The sequence below is a fragment of the Lagopus leucura genome, unplaced genomic scaffold, assembly GCF_019238085.1.
Source record: "Lagopus leucura isolate 7727_CA_CO unplaced genomic scaffold, USGS_WTPT01 Super-Scaffold_741, whole genome shotgun sequence".
NCBI lineage: Eukaryota > Metazoa > Chordata > Aves > Galliformes > Phasianidae > Lagopus > Lagopus leucura.
Window position 1 is genome coordinate 1,251,028 of NW_024962256.1, and position 15,495 is coordinate 1,266,522.

The 15,495-nt window shown below is 39.5% G+C and overlaps 1 protein-coding gene across 1 annotated transcript in view; it reads left to right on the plus strand.

Moving 5' to 3' along the window:
- CFAP58 (cilia and flagella associated protein 58) overlaps positions 1 to 15,178 on the plus strand; it is a 56,723-nt gene extending 41,545 nt beyond the window's left edge. Inside the window, exons 17-19 of the mRNA XM_042863552.1 lie at positions 8,117 to 8,236; positions 9,721 to 9,854; positions 14,114 to 15,178. Coding sequence (XP_042719486.1) covers positions 8,117 to 8,236; positions 9,721 to 9,854; positions 14,114 to 14,234 — 375 coding nt within the window. The 3' untranslated portion in view covers positions 14,235 to 15,178. The remainder of the gene's footprint in view (positions 1 to 8,116; positions 8,237 to 9,720; positions 9,855 to 14,113) is intronic.
- Positions 15,179 to 15,495: the final 317 nt, after the last annotated feature.

A 15,495-nucleotide genomic window follows, 5' to 3' on the forward strand; every position in this document is an offset into this window, starting at 1 on the left:
TTGTGTCAGCGCTGTGTCCAGGCCCTTTTGTAGGATAAGAGGATTGCTGCCTATCTGGAAGTAGTACTGCAGCTTAAGTGCATTAAAGATTGACCAGCATTCAGAGACTAAAAAGAGAAGGTTATGTAAACACTCCAAGTAAAAAACAAACAAACATCTCTTACCTGTAATCTGCATCAGGAAAGTAAAAACAGTAATCACCAAAGTGTTTTCTTCAAGTGCTTTTTATTTAGTCTGGACCTAGAAATCCTGACCATGGCCATGCTGTGCCATTAAACTAAAAATATTTTGTAAAATGACGAATTCCTAAAGTTCTGACTCAGACAAAATTACCATTGGCTTCAGTAATAGTTCTCCAAAATAACTCTTGAATAAAAAGCTCAGGAATTGTTCCAGCAAATGACAAACAACTGAAACTGAACTTGTTTACTCCTCATTCCTGTATTCAGCATGTATCTGGAAGGAAATAAATCTGCTGTGCACCTCAGGGTAAAGTGTATTAATCAACTAGTTATCTTGTTAAGGGAAAGCAAATGACTTGCTGTGCTGACTGAATACACTGCTATGCACGAAGCTAGTAGTGCTGTTAGCAATCCAGTACTGACTGTTAGCCATCCAGAAGCTGCCAAAGAAGTTAAAATACTGGAGAAGTTCAACAGCAGTGCAGCAATACATCCACAAGCTCAAATTATAAATTGTGACCTAGAGCCAGTTGTGAATCTTTATTTTCCAGAAGTACAGTTTGTGGACATTATTCTATTAAGGCAAGTGTATCCTGCTTCTGCCTAAGCAGCGGGATATGGGCGTCCTGTTCCATTCAGGATTACTATTTTGTATGACATTAAAAAAAGGAAGACATTCCACAAGGACAGACTGTTATTAATTTATTTCAGTTCACTTATTTTCATTCATATGGGAGTGTAAATGTTGATTGGAAAATGTGCAGAAAGGTGCAGCAGCACTAAGGCAGTTTTGAAACAGTTAAGGGACAGGCAGTTAGAGTCACAGAATCATAGAATGGCCTGGGTTGAAAAGGACCATAACGATTGCCTAGCTTCAACCACCTGCTATATGTGCAGGGTTGCCTGGAGCCACATCCAGCCTGGTCTTGAATGCCTCCAGGGATGGGGCATCCACAACCTCCCTGGGCAACCTGTTCCAGTGTGTCCTCACCCTCTGAGTGGAAAAACTTCCTAATATCTAACCTAAACCTCCCCTTAGTTTAAAGCCATTCCCCCTTGTCCTATCACTATCCACCCTTGTAAACAGCCATTTCCCCCCCCCTGTTTGTTTATATGCTCCCTTCAAGTATGCCACTGTGAGGTCTCCTTGGAGCCTTCTCCAAGCTAAACAAGCCTGGTCTCTCAACCTTTTTTTGTAGGAGAGGTGCTCCAGCCCTCCGATCATCTTAGTGGTCCTTCTCTGAACTTGTTCCAAGTCTTTCTGGTACTGGGGGCTCTAGGCCTGGATGCAATACTCCAGATGGGGCCTCACAAGAACTGAGTAGAGGGGGACAAGAGACATGTTTTTAAGAAGCTAGCTTAACATTAGAGAGATGAGGACATGGGTATAGAAAAAACTCCTCTCTCCCCATCCTTCAGATGAGACAGCCAGACGTGACCTGCCAAGTGTTTTGAAGGTGTGAACCTTGCACAGGGAGAGTCTGCCAGGTAGGGTGCTTTGCTCAGCCAACTACTCCTCTTCCTTTGGTCTCTGAGCCTTCCTGTGTCTGTGTTAGTATGAATAGTTGTGATCCTTAACAGAGGATGGCACACTTGGGCACAGCATGCACACTCTTTTTCCTTTAGTCCTGTTTTTCTGAATTTTATGAAGATGACCAGGAGGAGCTGGAAAAAACTTCTTCAGAGTATTCCAGTGGTCAGCTCTAATTACAGTGAGACTGAAAGGAACTGTATATTAAAGCATCCATATTTCAGAATTGCCATGTCCATTTCTTAGATGCACTGTTATCTCTTAATAGATTCCAAAGTGTAACAGGAGACCAATTTTTCTTCCCTGAGGTACTTGGCATATGCAGGAAAGCGCTGCTGTACTGTCAGAAAGATGTATGCAGGCTTTGCTGCCGTGTTAGACAGGTATTTGTAGGTTTAAGTGGTGGCTTGTCTTTGAGACAGCTGTTTGGAGGCAATGATTCTAGAACACCAAAGGACTCGAAGCTAAGTGCTCTCATCTTTCAGAGAAGTATAAGGATCTAAGTCAGGCAGGTGATTAATGGCATGTAGGTGCCTAAATTACAGAGAGGTATTTGTAGAAGCAGTTCAGTAGTTTCCTTGATCACCACTTAGGGTCAATTTTTAAGATCAGTCAGAAGTGTGAGCAGAAGCTGGATCTGGTGGGAATCCCCATCCCAAGTCTCCACCTGTAGGAACAACAGATCATTAGCAGCATGGCCTTTGTCAAGGCTATTTGAGAAGTCATTTGAGACGTGTTATTTTTAAAATCAAAACGGCTATTGAGTTGTTAAAACACATGTTGTCACAGTGATGTGAAAATACAGAAGTTATAAATTAGATGGCTATATTTGAAGAACATATTTTGACTCTGTATATAATAATTATTAGCCAGCACAATATTTCCTACTGTTTGCCTTTAGTCATGTTCACTTACATTACTTAGGTTTCTTTTTAATAGGATCTATATCAACCTTTGAATCTCCCCCAGGATGCTTTAAGACAAGCCACTGCTAGACTGTGGAACAAAGGTTTGTTTAAAGCTCTCTTCTGCCTAACTCACAGGCTGCAGGCACTGTGGAAGTAGCTGGAAAATTAGCATCAATCCATGCAGTGTCATCAGTAATCCTCAGCTTCAAGGAAATCTCACCACATCACTCTCCTTTTATGCGTATATACGTGTATGTTTGATACTGTGCACGCATACAGAAGAAGAGCAGATAATTATTTGATCATCTTCTGCAGTGTTAAGGATAGACACTGAGTTTAAACACTGAGTTTAAATGAGCTATTCTGATTAATGATTTTATAAACTCTAGTGTAGGGTCAATAGAAGAAAGAGAATTGCTGCTATTATTTCTGCAAGAGGCATCCATGCCATTTTCTCCTTCTTGTAGCTTATTATTCTTGTGTGTCTGAGTTCAGAAGTCTTGAAAGGAGAGGAGTATATATAACATATTTGTTTGTCCTTTGGAAAAAAAATAAATCTGTTTCCCACACACTTCCTAAGAGGGATGCGATAGTAGCACTACAATAAAAATAATAATAAGTTGCAATTGCGCTTTAGCTGGAAATGTTTGTACTGTGTTGTTCCTGGAAGATGGTAATAATGTAGCATCCAGCTTTTATTGTTACAAAAAAAAAAAAAGTCAAGGGTGAAGACCTTAGAAGATGCTCCAAGGTATTTTTTACTCTCTCATTAAATTGTTTTGAAAATGCCAGTCACTTTGGTGCAGTCTGTGCCAAAGGAAACAGATTTGCTCTGGAGAAGCATCATTATCAACAGGAGGGCTAAGTCATCTCAGACAGGTTTAATTTAACTCCATCTAGAGTGGTGCAGATTTCACCAGAGACAAGGAAATGATCTTGGCCTTTCCTTCAAGTTGGTGGCAGCATTTTAATGAGAGCCCCCTAAGCACCTCATACAATATTAGCATTGCCACATTGTGAAAGGACTTCAGCGTCCTGTTCCAAACCTGAATTAATTTACTCAATAAAACCTCATGTTGGACAGTTTTAAAGGACAGCCTAGATGGTGAAAATACAAGCTGTTCTACAGAACTGCGCACTTGCAAAGGTGTTTGCTGATGGATGTGGGACAGACAAGAAAGAAAAGGAGCTTTTGAAAAGTCTTTATTGAGAAAGCTTATACTGCGCATTTCTCACATTGCTGCAGGCAACTTTCTTCTGTTGTTACAAAATTTGTGAAGGTTACTACATGCTAATTTTTCTATGCCTCATAAAACTCTTAATTGTAGATGTCGTCAGCCAACAGCTACTTTAGTAGCTAAATCCGTATACACAAATAAGCCCGCAGCTTATAAAGATAACTATAACCAGGTGTGTGTACTTATGTGTGTATTTAATCCAGATTCTGGTGTTCTGTTTAACACTTATGAATAGGGATCACAACCCCTTAAGGGCCCTCTTCTGCTTCATGGCATCATAAACAAAATGGCTCCGGAGCTCAACATAGATAGCTCTGGTATTTTGGATATAATGCCAGTAAACAAGAAACCCCCCATGGCATGCTGACTGACATGTTTTCCTCAGCAAAGTAGTGAAGAACTGCAGTGTGCTTGCGGAGTTACTGTGTTGCTTTTTCCACCTTATTAATAACGATAAGGATTTTTGGGGAGATAAATATTTGAGGGTTTGCCACCATACACAACATTGCATATTTTTGTTCTGTATCTTGATCTTTATCTTGCTTCTTTTTTTTTTTTTCTTTGGCTGAAGATTGCTGAGCATCAGTTAATTAAGATGGGAGCTAACACAAATGAGGCTCACTGTGACACAAAGGGTTTGAGACTTTGAGTTTGTGTGTGATAGAAAGCTCTAGATGAACAGTGGAGAAGGCCATTAGTATATGGCATACCTGGTGAATTTGTTGAATTATCTGCTGGGGAAGACAAGCTGATGAAAATGAAAAAGCTGTGGCTTTGTGGCCTGTTTCTGCTGTGAATACATCTTCATTAAATGTATGGTCATCCATTGTCCTTTGCTCAAAATGATATCCTGGGCAAATGAACACAAAGACTGGTATTGTAAGTTTCCTAGTGTCTTGGTGAGGGAGAAGATGACATAAAATGAGTCTTGTTGGTTTGTTTATTTGTTTATTTATTTAGAGCTAATGTCTGGTGTATTGGTCTAAGCCAGTGTTGATGACTGCTTCCCACTGCTTGTCAGGGCAGTGAAAGCCTTAGTGTCATGTTGGGAATATGTCTGATGGTACTAACAGTCCCTCTGGCAGGGAACAGCAAGTACACTGGGCTGTGCAGGTCAGCAGAAATTGCTTCTTTTGAAGTAGGATTGCAGTTGCAAAGGTGATTCTTCTTGCTGCAGCCTGAGCTAATTTGTGATCATGGAGTCCTGAAGGATCAACTGAAATCTCCCAAGCATCAGTCAGTCCTCTGTAGAAGAAAACTTTTTTCTCAAGTCTCCATGGAGAAATCAGGCCAAGAGTACTCTGGATTCTGGCTGACTTAGCAACTAGTTAAATTTAGGGGATAGCAACTTGTCTGCCTCCCCCAAAGACTTGCTGTGCTAGAGACTGAGAAATGCAGAAATGTATTGTTGTGGCCTAGCCTGAAGGCAGATCTGTGGGCTGCTCTGAGCTCCCCTGGAAAACAAATCTAAGATAGGGATGGCTGTTCTAAAAATAATGTGGAGTTTTATTTGCACGACTTATTCAGCAGGTATTCACTGAGGTGCTGAAATTCTCTTTAGAATGCCTGAAATTTGACTGTAATACTTAATCTGAGTCTCTCAGCATGTCTTACATACATGCAAAGAGCGTACTTTCATCTCACACCATAGACTTGGTGCAGTTTGTTGTAAACCAGTGGAGCTGGTTGAAATTAAGGGCTCAGTCATATGTCCTATGTCTTATGTCACCTGTGAGATCAGTGGGAATACTGGTAGCTATGGTACTGGCCTAGGCTTGGTTTGAAGAAACATGCATTATTCTTTCTAGTGAAGGAGTAACAGCATCTGGAATCTGGAGTTATGGAAAGGTCTGGTGGATCTTCCTTCACCACCTCATGACCTTAAATCATGACTTTGAGAACATGTAACTGCTGCAGTCTGAAGACAGAAGTGAGCAAGAGGGGAAGCTGTTTGGAACAATATAAGGAAAGGCATCCTACACACGCTGTAGCTCCAACATCATTTGAGTTGCCACCAACAGAAGTAAATGGAGTCGTCTTCAGGCAAAATAGTGTAAACTGACTTCTAGTTGGTATCAAAGATATCTTCCTTCCTACCTTCTTGTTTTTGAGTTACTTCCACCCCAATGATCTTCACTGCTGACTTAAGATCTTCTTGTCAGTGTCAGGATACCTTCTTTCCTTCTTGCCAAACCGGGACCTCTCTGACATTATAAGGAAAGAACATACATTTTATTTGCTGCCAAAAAGGTAGCATAGGTCCATCTTCAGGTGTATCAGTTTGTACACTATAACTGAAAGTTTCTTTGAGTACACCACTCTTACGTATCAGACAATTTTGCAGCTATCTGCATGTGACACGCATTGCACAGATTGTGTCTTTCCAATATAGCAACAGTGTTATAGAAACAAAAATTTTCAATTCTTCTGTGCTTTTTTTTTTTTTTTTTCTTTTTTTTTTTTTTTTTTCCTTTGAGCATTCCTGAATTCTTATGTGTGGGGACAGAAGTATCCGCTTTAAGGAGTGCATTTTTGGTGTCAGTATTGCACAGCCCTTGTGTTAACTGAGATTTACTCTGGTGGTCGCTGTTTGAAAATTAATTAAAATTAATTGGTTTGGGTTTTCATCCTAAAATGAAAATGTCAGAAAGTATAGGAATTCCAACCTGTGAATGCAAAACTTGCTAATGAATGAAGAACCACTCAGGATTTTCTCCCTGTGTTTTGCTGACTTACGGTGCTTTTAACACAGTGACAAATTAATTGACTAGATGTAAAGGAGATGGACAGTGCTTAGCAAGAAAGGACAGGATGTGCATTATAAGACAGCTGGTTCTGCCTCTGTTGGCTTATGGAGACAATATACATTGGAAAGCTAACGAGTCTCTGTTGCATAAGATAGATTCTCCTTATAATAGAATTGCACGCTTTGTCTCTAAATGGGGTTATTATACACACCATTGCACAATGTTTGAAGAGCTTGGTTGGCCCTTGTAGAGGGTTAGGAGAGAAATAAATTGGAAAACAATTGCACATAAGACCTTCAATCCATCAATTGCTTCATATTTATCCAAATTACCGTTGTACTGTTCCAAAATACAAATCTGTGATACATTCAGGGGTGGAATGTTAATACTGACCAGCCACATTTTGAAAGGAAGATTTTTCTTTTGCTGCTGTTTTTAACTTGCAGTAAAATCTTGCATTCACAAGAAGAAAAGGCAGTAGTGACAGCCACTTGTAGCGACAAAATAACTCTCTACTGAGAGTGAATTCTCAATTTAATTTTTGCCACTATGCAAACTCCATTCTGAGTCTCTGGAGCTTTTGATTTTTCTAGAGATGAACTGTGAACAACCCCATTTATAAGGAGCTCGTCCTCAGTTGTATTCAAAAATTCTAGGGCGATGTTTGTAAAAGTAATTTATGATTTAAGATGCTTCCATTTCTGGGTCCATTACAATGCATAGTTTTCAGAAAGTGCGAAGATCTGAAAACTCTGAACACCTCGTGCTTTCAAGTGCTGAACGCACAGAATTCGAAATGTTCAGCACAGAAAGGTGTAACTATGTCAATGGTGTTGCTTCCGTTCAGGCATGGTTATGTCTCGTTCCAGCAAGTATTCTTTTCCAATGAGAAAGCAGAGAAGACACATGATAAAGAAAAATTACTTAGCGGTAGTTGTGCGAGTCATAGTTGTTCCTATTCATCCTTTCCTTTCCTGTTCCATGGCCCACTCAGTTAAGCTGGAATGTTTTATGTATTTCTGTATATGTGTATGTATATGTGCATTTGAAGGATTTTGTCTGGAATAAGCTGCTATGTTTTTGTACAGTCCTTGCCTGACATTTCTGTAGCTTTATCACTTCCTGTTGGGTGAAGCTATGATCCATAATGTAAAGCAATGTGGCTCATAAGAAGAAATCGGAATAAGCACAATTACTTGAAATTAATATCCCACCTCTGAATACTTCTCCAGAGATGGTTATACGTTCTCTGTGGTAAAGTGTGTTCACTGATGACAGTGTATAAGAGTATTGCACTCATCGTTTGAACTAACTGGATTAATGAGCTCTCCTACTGCTATCACAACAACTTTAAATAGCTCATGGCTAGTGAGGAAAGACTGACACACAGGCAAATTTGTTTCTGCAAATATCTTCCCGATATAGTTGCATTTTCTTGTGATCTCTCATTGCAGGTTGTGCTGCAGCTATAGTAGTTTTATAACAGCTCTTTCTTCTATCTTTTTCTTAGGAAAAGGAGAAACTATATGTGGAATTGAAGCATGTCCTTGCCCGGCAGCCAGGACCTGAAGCTGCAGAACAGTTGCAGCTCTACCGGCACACTCTCCGAGAGAAGACCAAACAGCTGAAAGTAAGGGATGCTCTCTGTCTCTGGGTAAAAGGCTGCCAGGTTTGGTGAACAGCTTCACTGCTGTTCCTGGAGACTTAGACTCCAGGAAGATTTTCAGTGTTCAATGTGCACACAGTAGTATATTAGGTTAGGAAAATAAAGTCCATTCTGCGCCTCCCCAGTAGCAGTAGGATATATTTTTGTCCCATTACATTTGTTTATTTCATTACAATTAGAATTTAATAGAATATGCGTGCACAGCATAATGCTGTAAATGCTTTTTGTGCACATTGTGGGACACCACCAGTTTTCCATTAAGATTATTCTTTCTCTTTTCTTAAAATCTTGAGATCTTTAATAAGCAAATCAAAACCATTTAATTTACTTTTAACAAAGTAGTGGGAATATATTGAAAACTATGTCTGAAACTGTTCTAATTTCTCTTAAAATGCATAGACGTATGTTAGACTTGCAAATTTTATAGTGATGACTAGAGTAACCTTAACCCTTTGTCACTAGAAGGGAAGATTTTTTTATTTGAGAAAGAATTTTGAGGAAAACTTTGAAAGTATGGTATTAAGAAGTGATTCTTTGAAAGAATGAGCTGATCTTCCCTTGTTCTTGCCTGCATGAAAGATCAGTCTCCCCAGGAGTTCGTCTACTCCTATAGCTCCTTTCTCTGTTGAAGTCATCATCTCCTCTTCACTGCATCATAATCATGTCTGTACTAACCATGAGAAAAAAAAATGTACAGGAGCAGATGGGCCTTAGGAAACAAAGAGGCTGTTATGCAAATCTTAGCTTTCCATGGAGAAGAAAAACAATGTAGAAAATGTAAAACAGAAGCCAAAGTTTAGCTAAACTGAATGTGATTTGAAGTCTTCCATACGGTTTGCATTTGCCCTTAATGCAGTGAATTGCTACTGTGCATTGCAGGCACAGTATGCTGCAATGTACTGGTGTGCATATCATTTTGTGGTGCCAGGTCAAGCAATTCTCCTCCTTAAAAAAGGAAAACGCACTATGCATGCTCTTATTTTCTTTAAAGTTTATGGATTCATTTAATCCATATTTACACTGTCTGGTGCTACTTTGATTGTGTGGATTTAATTACTTCATGCAACAAAGTAGGTCCCTCTCCATAAAAAACATTATAATTAAATAAAGCCCTGCACTGTGATTTGTAAGCCCTTCATTTTGAGTTTTCAACCAGATTTGTGTCCCAGAACATTAAAAGCTAATGTATGTATTAATACAATTCCTGTAATGCCTGGGGGCATATTTTACATGTTTTATTGTAGTTAAATTGCATATCCTTAATCTCCTAAACTGTCCTTAGGTGGGCAGAGGTGACTCAACGAAAATTGAAGGAAAGTGAAACGTGGTGGGAAAATGGTGATTTCTTACATGGTCAAATATGAAAAGCAAAAGTGCTTGTAAAACTAACATACGTGTAAGTGAAACTAACTTCTCCCATTTCTGCATTTTGCTTTTTATTTTTTTAGATTTTGTCCTCAGAACTGAATATGTATGAATCACAGAGCCAAGAATACAAATATGAAATTGAGAGGCTTGCCAACGAGCTTCTGAATGTGAAAAAGAAATATCTGGCTCAGAAACGCAAGGAACAACAGGCCAAGTATGGGAAAATAACAGTTTTATCTATACAATGTTTTGCATAAACCTCCATTTTTTTAAGACCCTGCTTTATCCTTTTGATCAGAATGTGTCCAAATTTGACTGAAGTGATAGAGTTTTGTTGCCCAACTTTCCTGATGTTTTGCTTTACGCTACTTCATATTACTTTGTATTACTAGTCTGGTCTAGATTTACTATGATTTGTGGTCACATCAAGAACATCCAGCAGTGATACTGCTGACGCATTCTGCAGTATGGTTAAATTATCCATGCCAATTAGATAATGTACAGAAGCTGCAGATTGGTTTCTGTACCTCTCATCTAACGAGAGATCCTCAAATGTTATGGAGACCTCAGTGCATTTCATGAGTTGTAATTAAGTGAAACAGGATTGCATATGGAGGACAATCTTTCTTCAGGTGACAACTCCATAATCCTGGTATAAGAGCAATGTCGTTATTGCTACTAAAATGTGGCAGCTGTGACTATCCCCTTTTGGCAGCAAATATCATTGCCAGTGGTTGCAGAGAAGAGCACTTCCTATCCACTTCTTGTTTTCTTCCTACATGAGATAGAAGGAAAGGTGGAGAGAAATGATGGGCATGGAGGAAAGTGAGAAATGCTTGGAGCCTGGCTTTGTCAGATGTCTTACCCTTTTGAGGGGAGACCTTAAGAACTTTCTTGTAGGTAGTTGTTGTCTCTCTGTAACCAGCAGCAGCTTGGGGTTACCTTTCTGCCAGTCTCAGTCCATAATTGAGCATTTGTCTGCTCCTTCCAGTAAAGATAAAACAACTAGGATCTCAGTTGCCCATATTCAGGCCTATTAAAGTGACCTAATTTGCAGAGGCTGAGAGATGAGGCATTCTGATCATGAATCTCTAGGCTGGAGCCTGGAGTGTGACTATTAGTCACTCCTGAAAATTGAGTTATGGGACTTCTGTTAAAAATAAGTTACTTAGAAAGAAGTTTCTTAGATTTCTGCAGTCAGATGACGTGACCTATGACCAATTTTTTCTACGTATGTCTTTTGTCATTCCATCCATTTCTTCAACTTGTCCCTTCCTCACATATCATAGCCAACCATACTTTGTATTGCTGAATGTAATTCAAAGCTGGCAGTATCTATTTCTTCCTTAATCATATTTGAGGCAGCAAACAGTTTTGATGACTGAATTAGCAGTGATAAACAGTGACTTTAGTCTATCTGTAAATTGCATAATGTTACCTTCGTGTTTGGAATTAACAATTGTGCAGTGCTAATGGCTTTCCTGGAGCTTTAGGATCAATATGTGAGCCTACCATCATGCCTGATAATCCATTTCCAGCAGCTAAGTGTCCTCTTCACAATAGTTTTAATGTTTCCATTTTGGACCCTGGCATCCTGTTTCTTTCTGATCCTTAGATGAGAAGAAATTCACCAATGTTTTGTTGTTATGTTGTACCTAGAATTAATTTCTGTTATGACCACTGAGAAAACAATTCGTTAGAGGCATAACTACACTAAAGAAAACAAAAACACTATGTGAGGCAACGTTGACTGAACTTGTTAATTGTACACAACAAATGGAATTTTGTGGTGTAGGTCCATTAATGACAGACTCATTACACTGCTTATAGGTTCAGGACAAAGATATCTGCTATTAGTGCAGTTTGTCAGGTTGTTTTCCTTGTGGATGAGTACGGTTATCATCCTGTGAGCACGGTGTCTTTGTGACATCTGTGTTTTGGAAGTACAGTCATTTGCTGTTGGTGGTGCTTCTGCTGGACAACTGTGTCTCACTCCTCCCACCTCCGGCTCACCAGCACTGTGTTGTCAGCCTTGACTCACTTCCCTTGTGTCGTGGCTGCTGTAGGTAGCTGGGCTCTGCTAGGCCTGGGCTCTTCTCTGCCCCTTGTTGTTCTGTTCCCTGGAAGAAAAGTGCTGGGCCACAAGCTGCATTCAAGGTTATGTACACCCAAAGGCATAAATGGATGTATCAGCCATGGATAATTGCAGGTTCTGTATTTCTAGATTCCTTTTTCTGTTGCCCAACAGCAAAGGAAACAACCTTGTTATGCTGCCTTCCTTCTTCAAACTGCTAATTGTGCATGACGTGTCTTTTGCTTTCTGCAATAGAGAAAGTCTGTTCTGCAGCCAGATGCTTCCCCAGGGAGTCCTTCATCCCTGACGTACAGCAATTCCACGTCGTTGCTGCCTCAGACTGCTCTTACAGGCACATCCTGGTGTGTAGATGCTAACCAGAGAGTCAGAGCCAGTTGATTCTTAGAATCTCAGGTTGCTCTAAATCCCAGCTGACACAAAACCACTGACTTGATCTCTATCACACTGGCTAATGTTAACACCATGTCTGAAATAAATGTGTCTGCTTTTGCTAATAAAAAAAGGATCCTGTCAGGACAATAGCATTAGCAGCATTATTGATTACCCTGGTATGAAGGAGAATTAATACTCTCAGATAAACTCACTCAAAGGTATCATCTAAAGCTTTTATTGATTTCCACAAGACACTTCTGTTTTGTGATTTAAACTCTTGATATTGAACTAATGCAGCTTTCCATGGGATGCTGAAGGAATATAGTGAGTGACAATAGGAATTTATCTTCACTTTATGTTCAAGCTGAAAATACCAGTTTCAGATTTTCTGGATCTGAAATCCTCTTTTTCTTTTCTCTGATTCTCAATGTTATCTTTCTTAGATGTTTTAGGCTTTCTTTTCCTAACTCCATTTTAACCTCCTTCTTGTATGCTTTCTGCTTCATTACTTTTTCTAGTTGCTTTTAGCACCAGGATTCTAGTTTGATCTTTGTAAAGATTGGTGAGAAAATGCAAAGCTTAAATCCACACCAAAGACCTGATCCTTCAGTCTTACCTATGTAAATAACCATGCTGAGGAATGTCAGTAGTAGCTGGGAGCTTTTGTACGTGGCTGCTTGCACATTAATTCTGCATTAATATATTACAGTATTCTGCTGCACAGAATGTTCCATATTGATGAGCACATCTGTTGGCTGTCTCCATGGGAGCGTGAAGCCAGGGCAAGCACGGACTCTGGATCATTTTCCCTCCTCAGATTTGGAAGCCCAGTAATGAGATAGGATGAGCCATCTAAATGTGGCATGTTAGCTCTTCGTGCTGTCAGCTGGAATGTCCATTAGAGCTATACTGGTATAACTAAAAATATGTACATGTAGTTTTTGTGGCAAAGTTCATCTGAGCTATCTTTTGCCTATTCTCCCACCCCCATATGAGTTAAATTTGGAAAGAGAGGCAGAACTAGTCCTCCTACAAGGTTTCTCTGAACTTCCTCCTCTCCCCACGCAGACTGTAATATTTAAGGATAGAGAAAAGTATCAATCCCAGGAAGTGTTTTCTTTTCCTTCACTGGGGACTGAATATAGGTGCTTCTGGGTTCTAATGTAGAAGCCTGGTTTCACTCATGATTTTGTCTCTGTAAAATAGATGTAATGGTACTGACCTTCTTTGTAAAGCCTAGAGATCACTGCTGTTGTGACAAACTAGTTCATCATAAAGCTCTACCTTGTTAATTTAAAATATCTCAGGACCTACTTCTGAAACATCCAGTGTATCACCGTGAGTCTGAAATACTGCCCTTTGTATTTGTTCTGCTGTGCTTCCCTCACAAACCTCTTTAGAAGGGAACCAGCTAACCCTTGTTCCCTCATCCTAAGGCCATTAAACTGAAGCCTACCTGGATCCTCAGACAGAGCAGCTTCCTGGGGCTGCCAGTGTACCCACAGTGCTATTTTTTCTGCAAATGTCACAGGCAGAGTAATTATCACTAGAACTCTCTCAAGACGTGAAGAGAGATAACACTATTTATTCATTAAAATTCAACAAAGTAAAAGCATCTCCACATTGTGCCTTTGATGAATGTAGCTGTTTTAAAACAAATGTCTACTTGCTAGAATGGGTTGATTATTAGAAATCTGAAGTCACGGAGCTCATGCACAAACTTGCTCTAATGAGGTGCTTTGACCATTTTGGGGAGTGGCACTAAGCTCATTTGTTTCTGGTTTTAAATAGTTCCAAAAAGCATCACTAGCCTTGTAATTAGATCCAAACAGACACCCAGTCATGGCGGTGTAGCCAAACAGACTTTAATCAACAAATTTTTAATGATCTCTTGATACATGGTTGCATCAAAGAAACTTCGGAGGATGACAGATTCTTTAGTTTGTAAACATCATTGGGCAGCAGTACGAAAAATGCATTTTCCTTTTCTTTGTTTCTATTTCAAGGGAGAAGGAGCGATCCTTGGCTGAAAGGGAATCTGAGTTCCCACACCTCAGATCTGATGTTCCTCGCTTCACTGGAGGGGGCTTTGCTCTCAGCAGACCCATTCCCAAAGTCACAGCTTAGGAGTGGACTCATCACTTTCCCAGTCTCTTGCTAAACTGTGTCCAGGCTGGATTGTTTGACAAATGAGAATTCAGAAAGAAATTCCATATCAACTTTTGCTCTGAAATCACTGTATTGCCTTCAGGATAATAAAGGCATTTTGTGTTAGAACTAACCTACTTGTGGTTTAGAAACAGTGGTCTAAATCTGCACGTATGATGCCAGCAGAAACCTGAACTGTAGGACTGAGTGGAAAGAGGGATGTGCATGAAGACCATGCAGATATCTCTTCAATACTGTATCTCTTTATTTAGCACAGTAACACCACAAAATGTCTTAAAATGTGGAGAGATTTCCCCTTTATCTACCTCTGTTGTAAGCACTCACTCCATTTGTCATCTGAGTCAAAACACCTGAAAGAAAAGTGAAAACAGAAAAGAAAAATTAATAAGCTGATGTTCCAAGCCCTACTGTGCAAATGCAAAATTAACAACTCTGCTCTTAGATGTACACATGTAGCAGCTCTTTGTGCAGGTGGTATATAATTTGGTTTATTCAGTGTTTGCTGCTGTTGTTAGTAAGATCAAGGAGGCTTGCGGCTGCAAAGTGCATTATTAAGAATGTGATTCTGTTTACTCTGATAGACGCAAAGTGACATAATTATGCCTATTCAACTGGGGAGACTGCACACTGGCTGGGACGTGCTGTTCTCCCACATAAATCCTTCCCATTAAGTCAAACTTGGACTCAAAACATGGGAAACTTCACTCTTTAATTTCTAGGCTTGGGCATTTTTGTAACTTTCAGAAATTGTTTTTGTAATGCAGCAGGAGCCCTCCAACCTTTTCAGCCAAAAGAGATTTAATTACCATTCATTAACAAGTGAAATAACAAAGTCACGGCATGAGGTGCCGAAGTATAGAAAACTTTCAAGCTGTAAAATAAAATGTTTTCAAACTGATTTGTACGTGGAAGCTCTTTCTCAGCCTGGGGGATAAAAATACTTGTCCAAAGAGATATGCTGATAAATATTTCACATGCACCAAAAAAAAAAACCCAAAAAACCCTTTGCAAAGATTTTGTTCTTTCCTTTGGTGGAATACATAATTAAATATTAAAGCTACTGTGGGAAACTTTTAATGGAAGTGTTTAATTCAAAAGAATCAAGTTAAATACGACAGGGATCTACTTTGCTTTTACACTGGGGACCAGAACACTTAGTCATCAGATCCATTGTATTTTTCTTTTGTTCCCAAAATAGATATTATTGCTTTATCTCTGC